At 43.4% G+C, this 19350-nt stretch overlaps 1 protein-coding gene across 5 annotated transcripts in view; it reads right to left on the reverse strand.

Moving 5' to 3' along the window:
• Positions 1–19350, reverse strand: part of plekhg4 (pleckstrin homology domain containing, family G (with RhoGef domain) member 4) — a 371163-nt gene that overhangs the window by 296609 nt on the left and 55204 nt on the right. For 4 of the 5 annotated variants that reach the window (XM_072518379.1, XM_072518378.1, XM_072518377.1 and 1 more), the window contains 2 exons: positions 15918–18456; positions 3547–3618 (listed from right to left, as the gene is read on the reverse strand). In XM_072518379.1, the coding sequence (XP_072374480.1) occupies positions 3547–3618; positions 15918–18456 (2611 nt within the window). The remainder of the gene's footprint in view (positions 1–3546; positions 3619–15917; positions 18457–19350) is intronic. The other variant, XM_072518380.1, reaches the window with a different exon arrangement.

Consider the following 19350-nt stretch of genomic DNA (forward strand, 5'->3'; position numbering starts at 1 on the left):
ATACACCCCCTCACCCTTAAACATACCCCCTCATCCGCCAATAAGCCCATATCCATTCTCCAGAGTGGGTGCTGTTCTTTTTCCTCTCCTACCTCCAGGTCTACCCAATGTGGAGCGTGGTCCGAAATGGCTATGGCCGTATACTCCGTCCCTGTCACCTTCGGAATCAGTGCCCTTCCCAAGACAAAAAAGTCTATCCGTGAGTATACTTTGTGAACATGGGAGAAAAATGAGAACTCCTTACTCCTTGGCCTATTAAATCTCCAGGGGTCTACCCCTCCCATCTGCTCCATGAAGTCCTTGAGCACCCTGGCCGCTGCCGGCCTCCTCACAGTCCTGGACCTCAACCGGTCCAGCCCTGGATCAAGCACCGTATTGAAGTCTCCCCCCATTACCAACTTTCCCGCCTCCAGGTCCGGGATACGTCCCAACATACGCCTAATAAAATTTGCATCATCCCAGTTCGGGGCGTATACGTTCACCAGAACCACCGCCTCCCCTTGCAATCTGCCACTCACCATCACATATCTACCCCCACTATCCGCCACTATGGTCTTTGCTTCAAACAGTACCCGTTTCCCCACTAAGATAGCCACCCCCCTATTCTTCGCATCTAAACCCGAATGAAACACCTGCCCCACCCATCCTTCACGTAGTCTGACCTGGTCTATCAGTTTCAGATGCGTCTCCTGCAACATAACCACATCTGCCTTTAATTTCTTTAGGTGTGCGAGTACCCGTGCCCTTTTAATCGGCCCGTTCAGCCCTCTCACGTTCCACGTGATCAGCCGGGTTGGGGGGCTCTTTACCCCCCCCCCTTGTCGACTAGCCATCCCCTTTTTTAACCCAGCTCCTCACCCGGTTCCCACGTACCCGTATATCCCCCCGACGGTGCCCTCCCGCCTCGACCACCCCATCCCATAACAGCTCCCCCTTCTCGTTAGCAGCAGCAACCCAGTTAACACCCCCCCCCTCCTCTAGATCCCCCTCTAGCGTAGTTGCACCCCCCCCATGTTGCTCCCAGAAGTCAGCGAACTCTGGCTGACCTCGGCTTCCCCCCTTGTCCTCAGCCCCCACTGTGCGAGGCCCCCTCCTTCCTGCGTCCCTGTTCCCACCATAATTACCATAGCGCGGGAACAAAGCCCGCGTTTCCCACTCGGCCCCGCCCCTAATGGCCGGCGCCCACAGTTCCTTGTGCTCTCCCCCCCCCCCCCCCCCCCCCCCCAACATGGGGAAGAGAGAAAAGTTACAGGATCACAAAATTAACAAATTGAAAAATCATCTCCCCCCCCCCTTCCCCGCCCCACCACTTTGTCCCAAAAGCTCTTTCTCTCGCCAGACTATTCCAGCTTCTCGTCCACAATGAATGTCCACGCCTCTTCTGCCGTCTCAAAGTAGTGGTGCTTCCCTTGGTGTGTGACCCACAATCTCGCCGGTTGCAACATTCCAAACTGGACCTTTTTGTGAAGCACCGCCTTAGCCCGATTGAAACTTGCCCTCCTTCTCGCCACCTCCGCACTCCAATCCTGGTATACGCGGATCACCGCGTTCGCCCACCTACAGCTCCGAGTTTTCTTCGCCCATCTGAGGACCGTCTCGCTGTCATTGTAGCGGAGAAACCTCACCACTATAGCTCGAGGTATTTCTCCAGCCTTTGGTCTTCGCGCCAGAACTCGATAAGCTCCCGCCACCTCCAAAGGGCCCGTTGGGGCCTCCGATCCCATTAGCGAGTGAAGCACCGTGCTCACATATGTCCCGACGTCCGCCCCTTCTGCGCCTTCGGGAAGACCCAGGACTCTTAAATTCTTCCTCCTCGAATTATTCTCCAGTGCTTCAAACCTCTCCACACACCTTTTGTGCTGTGCCTCGTGCGTTTCTGCCTTCACCACCAGGCCCTGTATTTCATCTTCGTTTTCAGCAGTCTTTGCCTTCACGACCCGAAGCTCCAGCTCTTGGGTCCTCTGCTCCTCCTTTAGCCCTTCAATCGCCTGTAATATCGGGGCCAACAGCTCCTTTTTGCCTACCTTATTAATGGGCACCTTATCAGAGGCCTTTTGAAAATCCAGATAAGTTATACGAACTACATTACCACTGTCTGCTCTGTTACCTCCTCAAAAAATTCAATAAGGTTAGTATTTTCCCTTTTGAAATCCATGCTGACTATTCATTATTGTATTTCTCATTTCTAGATGTTCTTCTATTATCTCCTTTAGTAAGGACTCCATTATTTTTCTACCACTGATATTAAGCTGACATGTTCTGTCCCTCTTCTTAAATATGGGAATACCATTAGCTATTCCCTAGTCGTCTGTCCCTGCATCTTTTTGTAATGAATTATTAAATATGTGTTCTAATGTCTCTGTTATCTCTTCCCTTGATTCTTTTAAAATACATGATGCAATCCATCCAGATCAGGGGTATTATCCGGTTTGTTTACTTTGTTCAATACATCCTTATTTTAAAAACAAAAATCCACCCATCCCATTTACTCACCTCCGGACCTAGGCCCAACCACCTTCAGCTACTTCATCGATGACCTGCTTTCCATCATAAGGTCAGAAGTGGGGATGTTTGCGGATGACTGCACAATGTTCAGCACCATTCGAGACTCCTCAGATAATGTAGTAGTCCGTGTTCAAATGCAGCAAGACCTGGACAATATCTAGGCTTAGGCTGACAAGTGGCAAGTTAAATTTGTGCCACACAAGTGCCAGGCAATGACCATCTCATACAAAAGAGGATCTAACCACCATCCCTAGACATTCAATGACATTACCATTGTTGAATCCCCCACAACCAACATCCTGAGGTTACCATTGATCTGAAATTGAACTGGACTAGCCACATTAATACTGTGGCTACCAGGGCAGGTCAAAGGCTAGGAATCTTATGACGAGTAACTCACCTCCTGGCACCTCAAAGCCTGTCAATCATCTACAAGGCACAAGTCAGGAGTGTAATGGAATACTCTCCACTTGTCTGGATGAGTGCAGCTCCAGCAACACTCAAGAAGCTCAGCACCATCCAGGACAAGCAGCCCGCTTGATTGCTCCTCCTTCCACAAACATTCAAACCCTCTACCACTGACGAACAGCGGCAGCCTTGTATATCATCCACAACATGCACTGCAGTAACTCACCAAGGTTCCTTAGGCAGCACCTTCCAAACCTACGACCACTACCATCTAGAAAGTCAAGAGCAGCAGGTACCTGGGGGCCCCACGTCCTAGTCACTCACCACCCTGACTTGGAAATATATCACCGTTCCTTCACTGTTGCTGGGACAAAATCCTGGAACTCCCTCCCTAACAGCACAGTGGATGTACCTATACCTGAAGGACTGCAGCGTTTCAAGACGGAAACTCACCACTGCCTTCTGAAGAGCAACTAGGGATGGGCAATAAATGCTTGCCAACCAGCGACGCCCACATCTCGTCGATAAATGTTTAAAAAAAACTAATTTCATCACTCAATGACACATCCACAAGTTTTATCGCCCTGCCAAATACTGAAGCAAATAATTATTTACTACTTATGTCATAATTACCTGTGATATTATGCTGTGTATTCATTAAATGGTTCCATTCCCTCCACATCTTTTGTGTTTTTATTGATGTACCTGTAAAGTATTTTTCGTTTTAATTTTATGTCCCTTGATAATTTAACTTCATAATCCTTCTGTGCCTTATAAGAACATAAGAATTAGGAACAGGAGTAGGCCATCTGGCCCCTCGAGCCTACTCCGCCATTTAATGAGATCATGGCTGATCTTTGTGGACTCAGCTCCACTCTCCGGCCTGTACACCATATCCCCGAATCCCTTTATTCTTTAGAAAGGCATCAATCTTTTTCTTAAAAACGTTTAAAGAAGGAGCCTCAACTGCTTCACTGGGCAAGGAATTCCAGAGATTCACAACCCTTTGGGTGAAGAAGTTCCTCCTACACTCCGTCCTAAATCTACCTCCCTTATTTTGAGGCTATGCCCCCTGGTTCTGCTTTCCCCGACCAGTGGAAACAACCTGCCCGCATCTATCCTATCTATTCCCTTCATAATTTTATATGTCTCAATAAGATCCCCCCGCATCCTTCTAAACTCCAATGTACAGTCCCAGTCTACTCAACCTCTCGCCATAATCTAATCTCCTCAACTCTGGGATCAACCTAGTGAATCTCCTCTGCACTCCCTCCAGTGCCAATATGTCCTTTCTCAGGTAAGGAGACCAAAACTGAACACAATACTCCAGATGCGGCCTCACCAACACCTTATACAATTGCAGCATAACCTCACTCGTCTTGAACTCCATCCCTCTAGCAATGAAAGACAAAACTCGATTAGACTTCTTAATCACCTGTTGCACCTGCACACCAACTTTTTGTGACTCGTGCACCAGCACACCCAGGTCCCTCTGCACAGCAGCATGTTTTAACATCTTACCGTTTAAATAATAATCCATTCTGCTGTTATTCCTCCCAAAATGGATAGCCTCACACTTGGCAACATTGAATCCATCTGCCAGACCCTAGCCCATTCACCTAACCTATCCAAATCGTTCTGCAGACTTCCGGTATCCTCTGCACTTTTTGCTTTACCGCTCATCTTGGTGTCGTCTGCAAACTTTGACACATTACACTTGGTCCCCAACTCCAAATCGTCTATGTAAATTGTGAACAACTGCGGGCCCAACACTGATCCTTGAGGGACCCCACTAGTTACAGGTTGCCAACCAGAGAAACACCCATTTATCCCCACTCTCTGCTTTCTGTTAGTTAACCAATCCTCTACCCATGCTACCACTTTACCCTCAATGCCATGCATCTTTAGTTTATGCAGCAACCTTTTGTGTGGCACCTTGTCAAAAGCTTTCTGGAAATCCAGATATACCACATGCATTGGCTCCCCGTTATCTACTGCACTGGTAACGGCCTCAAAAAATTCTACCAAATTAGTCAGACATGACCTACCCTTTGTGAACCCATGCTGCGTCTGCCCAATGGGACAGTTTCCCTCCAGGTGCCCCGCTATTTCCTCCTTAATGATAAGATTCATTAAACTTTTTTTTTCACTTCCTCCTTAATCTCTCATTATGCACACCGCTGCTGTTTATGTACTGAATGTATGCCTCCTTTCTAGCCCTCAATTGCTCCCATTCTGTCTTTATTCATCAGTGGAATCCCATGAGCGTTGCATTAGTTACTCCCTCTTAGCGGGTTTTATTTTCCCAAGTACTATTCTCAGAACCTCAAAACCAACTTTTCACCAATCTATGAACCAGGTTATCATCAAACTTATGTCCTTTGCTAGAAGGGTCAATAACCATAGAGTACAGACTGAAGGTGACTGCCAAAAGAACAAAAGGTCACATATGGAAGAAATGAGAGATTAGGATTTGGAATGCACTGCCTGAGTGTGATGGAAGCAAATTTAATAGCAGCTTTCAGAGAGGAATTGGATAAATACATGGAGAAAACATTGCAGAAATATGTGGAAAGAATGGGGAAATAGGGTTTGGCCTCCTTCTATACTGTCCTGTTCTATAGTTTTATTATCAACTTTAAATGGTCACTATTACGCATTAATGATAACTATTGCCCGGATTTTCTCATACTTTTACCTCTCATCTGTCCCGGTTCATGCCCCATTACAACATCTAATTGAGAACCTTCCTTTGTTGGGCTTTTGGGTTAGAAAGGATTCCTGCACACATTGTAGGAAGTCCATTCCTTTATCCCCTTTACCTATCTCTGATATCCAATTACTATCAGGGTAGTTGATATTTGTCCAACAGCACTAGCTACTGATTTCAATTCATGGACCAATAACAGCGGATAGCCCAAAATAACCTTGGTTATATTATTTATAGGAGGATTTTTTAAATAGAAAATATAAATTTGGATACAGTCTGTTCACATCAAGGAAAACAGATCAAACAGCCTGCCTAGTGGGCAATATTTATTTCGAAATCTGTTTGTGCCATTATTTTGTTAGGAGACCGGACCAGACCCCAACATTTGTTTGGATACCAGACAAGAACCACAAACTATTTTTTTAAATTTGTGACACTGTGAGGAAAGGATACTTCACCCCAGGAGTGATGACTCTGACCAATAGGTATATTTTATGTTAAAACCAACTTTATTTTAAATTGACCACATTAACATCAAATAAATAGCTGTACAATCATCAGTCAAACAGCTCTTGCACAAGGATAAAATTAAACTTAATATCTATAACTGCTACTAATTCTAGTTATGCAACCCAATACAATTTAAATGCCACATACAAATAAAGTTAACAAAACAAGTTTACTTGCTGAGCTCTGCAGACCTTTGGATCGAGTTCCTTTCAAGACCAGATTCAGCACACTTCTGCTCATTCTAACAGCATTTGGCAAAACTGCTGTTAAATGTAAAATCATTCTGTCTTGTCACACTCAAATCCTATGGCAAACAGCAAAACTATGGACAGACCTGGCTCCTCCCATTAATTGCATCATCTGTATCCCACTAAGATGACAGATAACCTGCTTAGTTAGGACTAAATACAACCCCTCATAAATTAATTACTCTCCAGGAATCATAGCCATATCCCATTAGCCCTTTATCTAACCAAGTAAGTACCTGGAATCAATCACGACTTCACCTTTTACAACTCTTTAATTACAGCTTTAGCAGAAACACAGTCTGGGTACCTTAACCTAGGTCCTTTAATATTATTACCACAACAAATATATACCTTAACCCCCCGCCTTTTAAAATCATTACTACAACAGATATAAAATATAATATATAATAATTTCTACACTCATCACCCAGCTCTATGTTTTCCTTTTCTTTTGGATTTTAATCTTTGTTTGCACAGATTTACAACAACCTTGTCCAATAGTTGTCAAAATATTAAATTACATTTCTTAAAATGAAGATTTATCCTACACCCCAATTTCTTATCATTGACATTGAGGATACACACAACAAAACAAATCTACAAATTTTGATCATGAGCTACATATTATCAGTCAAACAGCTCTTTTACAAGGATAAATTTAACAGAAGTTTTGCCAAATGCTGCTAGGATGAGCAGAAGTGTGCTGAATCTGCTTTTGAAAGGAACTCCATCCAAAGGTCCGCAGAGCTCAGCAAGTAAACTTGTTTTGGTAACTTTATTTATATGTGGCATTTAAACTGTATTGGGTTGCTTAGTTAGAATTAGTAGCAGTTATAGAAATTAAGGAGCCGGGAAGCCCGAAATGTACCAGATTAAATTTTGCAGCAAACTGGAAGAATCCCGAGTGGAAGGAGTCTAGATAGCTTCAACACAATTACTGGTGGTATATTCCCACCCTTCAGAACTACAAATAACTTTGCTCAAAATGAGAAAACTCACTTAAAGATGGTATAAAAATGGTTTACTTAGAACACAGAAAACTTAATTTTATACTCGACATTGGGATGAGTGAAAGCACTTGAAGGTATCTTCCCTTCTGTAACTTCCATCCGAGGATAGACAATCAACAAATATTCACTACAAGCCCACTGAATGCCAGTTATTTTGACCACAGTTTCTCATTCCCTGCTTCCTGCAAGGACTTTATTCCAGTCTCCAAGTTTTTTCCATCACATATGTTCTGTGATGCAAACAACCATAACAGTGCTTTTTATTTCTGGATGTTTCCTTTGTCCCGCAACCAAGGAGTCTTCACCACCATGTTTGGCAGAGTCACTGACTGTGTCTATCGTATTTATTGTACTTCTGCTCTCACTCCTTCCCCTCCCACTCTGAACCAAGAAAGGATTGCTCTGTGCTCACTTTCCACCCCACCAGCCTCCATGTGAAATAGGTGCCACAGAGTGGTATTAAGTCCTGCATGATGATCTGCATATACGCCTGGATAAAAAAATGGACCCGTCCATAGACTACGATAATCATAAACTTTTATAGATTACTCCAAGTCACTGAAGGTAGTCTGCATTGGATGTATGAATCATCAATTGAACAACCACTTTGGTCACATCTTCCACTTTTCACTGGAAAGGAGGCATCAGCGATACAGTTTTCACTAGGGTGATTTCCCCCAACTGCAAAGTTTCACAAATAAATGTTAGAACTCTATATTCATATGTCATGGCATTTGTGAACAGAGGAGGTTTACAATTAATTAGCATGCAGGTAAACCATATATACTGGTTGCCATTACCCAGAAACTAGCCATATCGCACTCACTGTGCAGTATTCAATGATGTCCAAATTATTTAAAGGAGAATAAAAATTGGGTGGATGGATCTTAGAAAATTGATATTCTCAAGGCTGTCCACATCTTCACAGATTTTTTTAGTTGCACTGCCATTTTTCATTTCAGGCACAATGGGGGAATAGGTCTACGCAGTATATCAAATGACAGCTCTTGCTGTAATTAAACATTTAGGATTGTGTGATATTTGACTATCCCAGCAAGGAACTTATTTTTTTAAAAAGTGAGGAAGGCACTCCTTTTCACCTTACTATGAGTACCAACACAGTACTTTCTTAGTTGCAGGCAGATAGGAGAGAAGTGGATGGCTGTACTGACTCAATTTGTGACTTCCTTCAATGCAGCTGTCACCTGGGTTTTACTGGAGAGTGGTCTCAAGACCTAAATTGGTCAATCTTCCTTTGGGCTGTCCAAGTAAATGGAAACAGTTGTTCTGGAATGCAAACTCCCCGTCCTTACAGTCAGCATCACAAGAGTAACTCTGAAAAGCAGATAATCCATATGGTATTCTCTAAAGTCTGCAAGTTAACAACGTTAATATTTATCTTCTATTTCCCAAACAAAATAGGAATTAGGGTCTCTTAAACCATGCTCATCTTCACCACCCCTCCAAGAACAGATCATAATATAAGAAATAGGAGCAGGAGATTCGGTCCATTGAGCATGCCTTAAGATCATGATTGATCTGATTGTGTTCTTAACTCCACTTTCCTGCCTGTCCTTCAAAACCCTCCACTCCCTTGTCAATCAAAAATATGTCCAACTCAACCTTCAACATATTCAATCACCCAGTCTCCACTGCTCTCAGAGACGCAGAGAAGAAGTTCCTCCTCACCTCTTCGGAAATGAGAAATCTCTTAATTATTAAACTGTGCCCCCTATTTCTAGATTCCATCAGAGGAGGGAACATCCTCTCAGCATCTACCCTATCAAGTCCTGTCAGAAACTTATATGTTTCCATAAAATAACCTCTCATTCGTCTAAACTCCAATGAGCATGGCCCAATCTTCTCAACCTTTTGACGCAAGACAACTGCTTCATCCCAGGAAACAGCCAACTGAACCTTCTCTAAGCTGCTGCAATACAAGCATGTACATCCTGAAGGCGTCCACAACTCTACACAGTATTCCAGGTGAAATCTCACCATTTCCTTGTACAGTTACATATTTTTATACTCCACACCCCTTGCAATAAAAGCCAACCTTCCATTTGCCTTCATTGGTTGCTAACATTTTGTGATTTGTGTATAAAGTTTCCTCCTTACTGCAGCATTCTGCAGTCTCTTTCCGTTTAAATATTCTGTTTTTCTAATCTTCCAGCCATAAGTGGAAAACATCACATTTTTCCACATTAAACTCCAGCTGCCAAATGTTTTCACACCTATCCAAATCCCTTTGCAGCCATTTTGAATCCTTCCCCCTACGTATCTTAGTATCATCATCAAATTTGGCAACAATGCAATCATTTTCTTTATCCAAGTGATTACTGCTTCGAAATCACTCCTTGGTGTTTTAATATATTCAACTTTCTAATTTATATGTGCCTGTTGACAAAAAGGATGTTTAGTTGCACTTTTGGCCATTTTATGCAGGCATTGGGCATTATGGGCGCAGCCTAACCAAATTTATTTTAAACGTGGTAGTGAGTGGAAAATGCTGGGAGTTTCCTGGCAGCTGACCCAGCGAGGCTGTCACAGGTATCTAGCATTAATTAGGTCACTTAATGGATCCCCACAGGCTTCAGGTCGAAAATGACTGTCCCGCCGGCTGATTCGCTGGTACCGCACTTGGCAGCTCCCCACTAACGAGGGGGAGCAGCATTTAAACCAATCCCGCACAGCAAATCCCAGACAGCACACAGCCATTCCACCCTGCAAACCAGCTCCATGATTCGGGAATGCCGACCCCCTCATTTCAGACAGTGCATTCCTATAGCATGTGCTATTTAAATGGCAATTTGCTCCTTGGTTTTCTCTACTGATTGTTCACCTTCAAAAAACACACATTTTCTCTCGACACAATATTTTTTTTAAAAATCAAGATTGTGTATTGAGCAGTTGATAATTCTGTGGCAGTGACCATTTAGAGATCAGTGAAAACATATTCCAATTTTGAACATCTTTTTTAACAATATAGTTTCTTATATTCAAACAGGATTACTGAAAAATTGAAGCTCTTAATCAAGTTTTTTTTCACAAATTCTGAACAATTCGGCCAAAAATTTTAGGTATTAGACTCATTTCCATAGTGTAGGCTGATATCATGTCATTGCATTCATGCTGTAAATGAAATTCACAGCATATATATATATTCATACTGACTGGAATAAAATCACAGAATTGTTGCAGTGCAGAAGGTCATTCAGCCCATTGTTTTCTCATTGGCTCTCCAAATGAGCATTATGAATTAGTGCCATTCCCCTGCCTTTTCCCCATTATTTATTTTCAAATAATCATCTAATGCTCTCTTGAATATTTCGATGGAACTGTTTATGAGCTGCTTTCCAGTAATAGATCCAAAAACTGATGCAGAAGCAATTTGAAATATATTGCACTGAACAAAATACTAACAAAAGTGCCGATCAACAAAGCAAGAATATTGGGGGGGGCCTGCTACAGCTAAGCAAAACCAATAGCCCATAAACAAATATTATAATAAGAATATTGCCCATTAGGTTGATATAATGCTGAATGAAGTACCCAATGTTAACAGAAAGTTAAGAATAAATACATACACAGCAGAGCTCTCAAAAGAAATTGTAGTCATTGCGCAAGGCACCAAATGTTCAAAGGACATTAAGCAGATAAATGCGCATTATGAAATCATCTTCCGGGCAAAAAAGCAATTCCTAACAGTTCAAATTTAAAACTCGCAATACAATATCAAGTCACAAGGTACCTGGAAATATCAGGCGTTGGACCCGTCTTTTCTTAAGTGCAAAGAAACAGCAGAACAGAAAGGTAGACATTTTTTCATTTCTAAGGCTATCTGCAGTCTGATGAATCCCTTCAGACATACAAGTCCTGGGATTGAGCAGCAGATGTACCAGGAGGTATGCCTTGTGGTGTCTGTTGCTGCAGAGTTTCAGTAGACTTTTCTTCATCCATCTCAAGTCATACTGTTCCAACTAAAAATCGTATATTTCTCAAACTCTTAGTTAGAGCCTTTCGCAAAGGTTGAACTCCAATACCCATGACAACTTCTTTATAAGATTTAGGGGGAATTACTGAAAGTACATATTTCCAAAGTCCACAGAACATTCAGATACGTTCCTCAAACTAATTTCGCAGTAAATGCCTGCAGTTGTCTTGACTGTGAAGCTGCTGTACTGAGTGGGTGGTTAATTTTCTCCTTATAAACACAATGAATAATGTTTAATACATAAACTTCTGCAGCGCAAAATAATTCTGGCAGGCAATTCCTGCATATTTGTGTCACATGACCAGTGTCTCCGCACTAAGATTAAAAAGCACAAGATAATACACAACAGAAGACGGTCATTCAGCCTATCATTCGTCAACAGCTGCCGCCCCTTCACAAATCCTATCTGGTCCTCACCTATCACCCCCGGCACACAATCCTCTATCCGTTTTGCATGTACCGTCGGCAACAACTTTGTATCTACATTAAACAGCAAAATCAGGCGGTACGACCCACACTGCTCCGGGTCCTTGTCTTTCTTTAAAATGAGCGAAACAGAGGCCCGTGATAGTGAGGAGGGCAGCTGTCCCCTTTCCAATGACTTGTTAGACATCTCGACTAACAAGGACCCCCAGCTCCGACCCAAACGTCTTATCGAACTCAGCTGGGAACCCATCCGGGGCCTTCTGCATCTGCATCGACCCCACACAATCCATTACCACCCTCAGCCCGATCGGGGGCCCCAGGCCCTGCCCTTCACCTTTGCCACCCTCAGGAACTCCAGCCCATCTAAAAACTGCCTTGTGCCCTCATCCCCCACCAAGCTATACAATTTCCAGTAAAACGCCTCAAATACCCCATTCGTCTCCTCCGGCTCCGTCACCACCATACCCTCATCATCCGCCCAATTTCCTTCACCGCTGCCTGCCTCCTCAACTGATGTGCAAGCATCCTGCTGGTTTTCTCCCCATATTCATATACTGCCCTTCTGGCCATGCGCAGTTGCCCCACCGCCTTTCCCGTGGACACACGTCCAAGCTCCATCTGGATCCTCTGTCTCTCCTTCAACGTTGCCTCCTCAGGCGCCACTGAGTACCTCCAGTCAACCCTCAGGATGGCCTCGACCAACCTCAACCTCTTAGCCTACTCCATTTTCTCTTTATGCCCCCAGATCGAGATTAAACTCCCACCTTACCACCTAACCACCGCCTTTAGATGGAGGAGACCTCCCCCATCTTATTCTGCTCCACATAGTTACGTATAGCCATCCCCATCTTTCCGCAAACCTACTTATCCGCCAGTAAGCTCACATCCAACATCCACTGCAGCCATTGTGGACTCCCCTCTGTCATCTGCAATTCCATCCAATGCCGCATGTGGTCAGACACCACAATCACCGAACACTCAGATTCAACCACCCCCGCCAACAGCACCTTGTCCAGGACAAAGAAATCAATCCGGGAGTAGACCCAGTGGACATAGGAGAAATATGAAACTTCCTTCGTCCTCAGCCTTTCAAGCTGCCACGTGTCTGCCCCCCCCCCCCCCCCCCCCGCCCACCACACCCAGCCCTTCATCAACCTCATCTCGTCCCCCACCTTAAAATACGTTTCCCAAAGAACACTACATTCGCCTTCAAACTCCTTAAATGCGCGAAAACGGGAGAACTTTTAAACGGCCCATTTAATCCCTGAACATTTTACGTAATTAGCCGAGTCGGGGGGCTTCCACCCCATCCCTCTGACCAGCCACAGCCCCTTTAACCAGTTCCCCAGGTCCATGCCTCGCGCTCACACTCAAGGCCTCCCAAGATTCCTCTACCATCCCCCCTAACCAATTGCGCCACACCAACTCCACTCACTTCAGCATCGCCCCCCATGAACAAAAGAAAACCACCCAACCCATCCCCCCTCCTCTCCCTCCATGGATCAACTCCCCACTTCACTCCCATTAACTAGCCTAACTGCTAGCATGGTGGCCCCCACTCTAGGCAACCGCCAACATCCTTCCCCCCTACAACCCCTCACCCGCAATTCCCCAAGACAGTTCAACACACTTACCCAATCAGTGCGAAAACACAGTAAATACAACAATACGCCCAGCATACACACCCACACAACCCTTACTGGCATCTCCAAAAGTCAATGTCCATAGTCTATGAAAGCTACTCGCCTCCTCCAGTGTATCAAAATAGAATTTCTGATTCCGGTGCGTGACCCACAGGCGAGCAGGATATAACACCCCAAACTTCCTTCCTTTCCTGTAGAGGGCCGCTTTGATCCTCTTAAGCCCAGCCTGCCGCTTGGCCAACACCGCACCCAAGTTCTGGTACACACACACGTTTCCTTTCCAGGTACACACTCTCGTCTCCTTTACGCACCGCACAATCTTCTCTTTATCCCGAAAACTGCAACCGCACCACCATCGCCCTCACCAGATCCCCTGCCTTCGACCTCCTCCTCAAAGACCTGTGCGCTCGATCCATCTCGGGACGTCAGTCAAAGACCCTATCCCACCAACTTCGCAAACATATTTGACACATACTTTGTGGCCTGCGTTCCCTCAATCCCTTCAGGCAGCCCCACTATCCGGAAATTCTCCTCCTGGAGCGATTCTCCACGTCCTTTTCCTGCTGCCTCAGCTGCTTCTGACCCTCTGCCACGAGCACCATCTCTGCCTCCAACGAGGCAAACAGGTCCTCATGATCCACCGCCAACACCTCTAACTTCTGGAGCGCTGAACTCTGCGCCTCCAGCCTTGGCTCCACTCTCACAATTGCTGCCCTCATCAGCTCCGGCACCTTAGCCAGATCCTCGGAGGTGTCTTGCCTCTACTGTTGGAATTTGGCGTTCAGAAACTCCACCAATAAACTATTGGGCAGGCAACAACGCCCCAGAGCTCTCCGCCATCTTTCCCTCTGTCACCTTTCAGAAATCCTCCTGGCTAGACTGCTGCCCCTCGATTGTTGCACTCCTCGGTTGATAAGCCAGAAACAGGTCCTTACGGAGAAGAATTTCGATCTCTCACTGTTCATTCACTTTTCACCAGCAAATACTCCCGATATCGGGTGAAAATTACCAAACAGTCCACTCCAATCAGGAGCCACCAAATGTGCGACCACTCACTCCACGGTCGCCTGCAAACATCCCTACTGCAGCAATGTTTATAGCTGATAACCACTTTCTGCATATTTTTTCCTCATGTCGCCACTGGTTTTGGACAATTAACTTAAATATGTCCTCTGGTTACCAACTTTTGTGATACTAGAAATCGTTTCTCCTTTGTTAGCTCTGTCAAGATCCTTCATGATTTTTAATACCTCTATTACATCTCATTTCAACTCTCTCACTTCTAGAGAATAATCTCAGTTTTTCTAATCTCTCCATGTAACTGAAGTATTTCATCCCTGGTGCCAATCTGGTAAATCTCTACTGTACATTTTCCTAAAGTTTCGATATATTTCCTAAACTGCAATGTTCAGAAGTGTTTAGCTAGTGATCTATAAAAGGGTTTAAGCATAACTTGCTTCTTTGGCACTCTATACCTCTATTTATAAGGGAAAGGATCCTCAATGGCTTTGTAACAGCTTCTCAACCTGCACTGCCTTCAGACTGTATAAATATACCCCCACGTTTCACTGTTGCTGCACTCCCTTTAAAATTGTACTGTGAGATTTACATTGGGCGGGATTCTCCGATATCGGCGCGATGTCCGCCGACCGGCGCAAAAAACGGCGCGAATCAGTCCGGCATCATGCCGCCCCAAAGTTGCGGAAGTCTCCGCATCTTGAAGGGCCGAGCCCTCACCTTGAGGGGCTAGGCACGCGCCGGACTGATTTCCGCCCCGCCAGCTGGCGGGAAAGGCCTTTGGTACCCCGCCAGCTGGCGTGGAAATGACCTTGCCGGGCGGCGCATGCGCGGGAGCGTCAGCGGCCGCCTCCGCCATGGTGGAGACCATGGCGAAGGCGGAAGGAAAAGAGTGCCCCCCACGGCACAGGCCCGCCCGCGAATCGGTGGACCCCGATCGCGGGCCAGGTCACCGTGGGGGCACCCCCCGGGGCCAGATCGCCCCTCGCCCCCCCCCAGGACCCCGGAGCCCGCCCACGCCACCATGTCCCGCCGTCCCAAAGGTGGTTCAATCCACGCCAGCTGGCGTGGGTTGACAGCGGCGGGACTTCGGCCCATCGCGGACCGGAGAATCACCGGGGGATTCCCTCCCCCGCTGAATCTCCGGTGGCGGAGAATTCACGACACGACAGGGGCGGGATTCACGTCGGCCCCCCGGCGATTCTCCGACCTGGTGGTGGGGTCGGAGAATCGCGCCCATTGTTCTTATTATTCCAATCATGACTTTACTACCTGGCCAATGTTAAGAATATGGCTGAAGTCTTAGGATTCAGAATAATGATATCCTTTAGTATTACATTTAGCCATTTATATTCATTTTGTAATCATAATTATTATCTTGGGTAAAGCAAGGAAAGATTATATATACTTTATAAGTCATGGCTTTCAAATTTAGAAATATCCTACCTTCTAGAATTTTGTCAGTAAGGCATCTTTCTTGCTTTAGTTGTTCAGCATTTTCAACAATTAAATCCTTTGCAGCTTGTTTTTCTGATTGATTGTGTTCCTTCGAATTTCCATGTTCATTATTGGCAAAGTATTCATTTCTATCTATATTTGCAGAAGTAGTTTCAAGCTTTTTACTTCCCACTATACTAGAGTAACCAATGCTAGCCTCTGTCATTACTATACTCGACCAGTATTCTTCAACAGTAGAATATTCCTCATGTTCGCCTTCCTTTTTAACATTAAATTCACTATTTTCTTGCAAAACATTCTCAGTTTTCAGGTCTTGTAAGAATGGAATTCCACAGTCCTGTAGTGGATCCACATCTTTAATTATTAGATTACAACTTTCTGTTAAGTGCAGTTCCTTAGTTTCAATGTGTTTCTGTTCATTGAATTTACTCTGCAGTTGATCTGTATTTGCATGTTGCACATGTGCAGACATCTGATGTAATACATTGACTTGAAACTGCTGACTAGTTCTTTCTTTATTAACTGAACATGCATTCAGTTGTATATTTTCCTCTGTCCAACATACATGATCTTTCTCCAAATGTGTCATATATTCAAAGCCATGCTTTTCACAATACTCAGTGTGCTCTGTTAAATTAGATTGTAAATGATCAGCATTTGTAGATTGCATTTCTCCATTTATTAACTCTACTGTGCCTGTACTATCAGTCAGCTGGTGAATAGCAGATCCTACATTTTCTTCAATCAATTGAGCAGCTTTAATACCTGTATGCTTTCCGCTGTCCTTCAATGAAGGATCTGAATTATCAGCAAGTGCAAAGTTCTCACATAAATTAGATTCAGTAGTGCCTTCAGAGCTTAAAGATTGGGTTAAAGAGATTTTGTACCCATCCAATTGCATATTTGCTTCCGGTTGAGTTAAATTTTTAATAAACTGTTCAGTTTGGTTAAGACTCTGACCATTAAATTGTGCATGTTCAATACACTCTGAATGTTGATTCATTGTCTTTTTCTGCTCTAAACTTTTAGCCAAAGGCTGTGTGTACTTAGAAGATGCCTTGTCAGGAGTATTTACAAATTCCTCTGTGTTAGCTAAATTACAATCAGTCAATTGATGACTGAAAAATTCTTCATCAGAATGAATCAAAACCATTGATGTGCTGTTCTGCTCTGTAACTTTTAGGTCTTTATCATGGATATGTTCTGTTGCATCTGCTTCAGACAGAATTTGGTTATTTTTCTGAAATATTTTTTCTGCATAGGTTTCTTTGCAATCTTTCATATCAATTTTATTTCTACCGTGTGGCACAAGTAATGATTCACCTGAAGAACTTTGAAATTGCCAATCTTGTAAATTGTAAGCAGAAGTCTGTGTGTGGCTGCAAACCACTGGTTCCAAGCAACTATTGCTTAAACTGTTTTCTGTGGCCTGTTTAATTAACATAGGCATGTCTCCACAGCAAGGCTTGAACTCCTGTTGCATTCCTTCTTGATGAATGTCAGTTTCCGCTGGTGGAGACAACTCTACTTTTGTAAACACACAAGGTTCTTTATTTTCACTACTGCTGCAAGTCTCGTTATGAAATGGCATTTTGTTTTCCACAGTATCTGCAAGTGACTTATGTTCAAGAATTTCCTCATTGATGTTAACATGCATGTTAAATGGGTTTTGTATTGATTCTAAATTGGACCTCCAAGTTACATTAGAAGATGCCACTGTGTAATTTGGCCAGTTTGATTCCTTGAAACAAGTTCTCTTACTCAAGACATCCAAAGGAATTACACCTGATGACCTGTTAGCCTTCAATGTATATTGCAATTTTGTGTCTGATGTACTTGTTTGCAAAAGGAAATCATTTTCAGTTAATAGAATTTCACTAAGTTCTACATACTCCCCCTCAAGTTCGTGAAGAGGAATTGCCGGGGAATTAACAGAAACATCTAAACAATCTGCAACACTACTTAGGGAATTCTGCAACATCATTTTAGGACGTACTTGCTGTGTTTTCAGTTCTTTTTCTTTCACAGTTAGATTTTGAGGTGTTTCAGAAAGATTTCCTGGTCCTGCATGGTGATCATTCAATAGTAAATTGTTTGGATTGTTACAAACTTCCTGATCCATAATCCAGTTTCCTGATGACATACTTTCAATCATTTTTGGTTTATCAACAAATTCTGGATTCACTACCTCTTCCCAACGTACTCGCAAGATACTGCTGTTTGCAGACAAAAGACAATTTTGTAAAGCTGTTCCCATCCGTTCCTTGTTAATATTGTCCAACCATTCCATAGTGAAGATAGAAGTATAAGAGATCTCTGGAACTATTACTTCCTCTATGTTGTACCCATTTGTTGCCAGGCATTTTAGTACAATATGTGGCGTTTTCTTCTGGTGTGGGACAACTTGAAGGTAGAAATCACCAGGTTGTAAAGTTCGCCAGTCAAGTGCAGAGAGTTGTATTACAATTTTTTCACAGATGCATAAAGGCCAACCTTCATTGCGAAATAGTAATCCACAGTATTGAAACTGTTAAAAAAAAAATTTGAAAGATTTCTGTTAAATGTTTGTTCTTGGACTTAAAATAGTTTTCCATTGTTAAGCAATTCACTAAAAACAAATTTAACAAAAAATATATTCATGGTTGTCTACATGGGAAAACGGACATATCCATCCAAATCCATTTTTGAAGACAATTAGCACACATATAAATTTGATAATCAGGCAATTATATTAGCATTCTTGTGCTAGCTGCAGTGGAACTTAGCTAAAGAAATAGAAATGAGTTGAAAGGGCAGAAATTACTGACCACTAGTACAAACATGTACTTGAACATAGCAGTTAGTAAATAGGTGCATTTCTTGAAACCTACAGTCAAGTGAATTTATATTATTTTTCACACGGTAGCATTCAAAACCTTACCAAAGTTTGTTACAAATAATTCTAATTATCTCCACTGCTGAAGGTGGATGAAGCTAATGTTTTTGCCAGTTAGTTTGTTTGTCTCTAAACAATATGCCTCAAAAACTAATGGATGGATTTCAATGTAATTTGCCAAACAGATATGATATGGACCAAGGAAGAACTGGATATTTTTTCGAAAAGGGAGATTTTAAATTTTTTTTAGCAAGGATGTGTTACTTTTGGGTGCTAAAGCAAGTTGACTTTTTTTAAAAAATGAGAATATTGTAGCTGTCCCAATTGCAGTGGTTGAATTTGTCACAGCTGTCAAAATGTGATGCAACTTGTTGGATGTGGGCTGGCCTGCAGCTTCCTCTGTGAGATGGATTTATTTTTTTCAGCTTTGTAGTTTCAGTACATCGACCAGGCAGGAAAAAGCCCCAAGAAAGACTTGCGTAACTGCAATAACGCTGAATTAACATAGTGTGGCGAAGGTATGCGCTTTTCGGAATATACTCTTTA

This window comes from Scyliorhinus torazame, chromosome 10 (assembly GCF_047496885.1).
Source record: "Scyliorhinus torazame isolate Kashiwa2021f chromosome 10, sScyTor2.1, whole genome shotgun sequence".
Classification (NCBI taxonomy): Eukaryota; Metazoa; Chordata; class Chondrichthyes; order Carcharhiniformes; family Scyliorhinidae; genus Scyliorhinus; species Scyliorhinus torazame.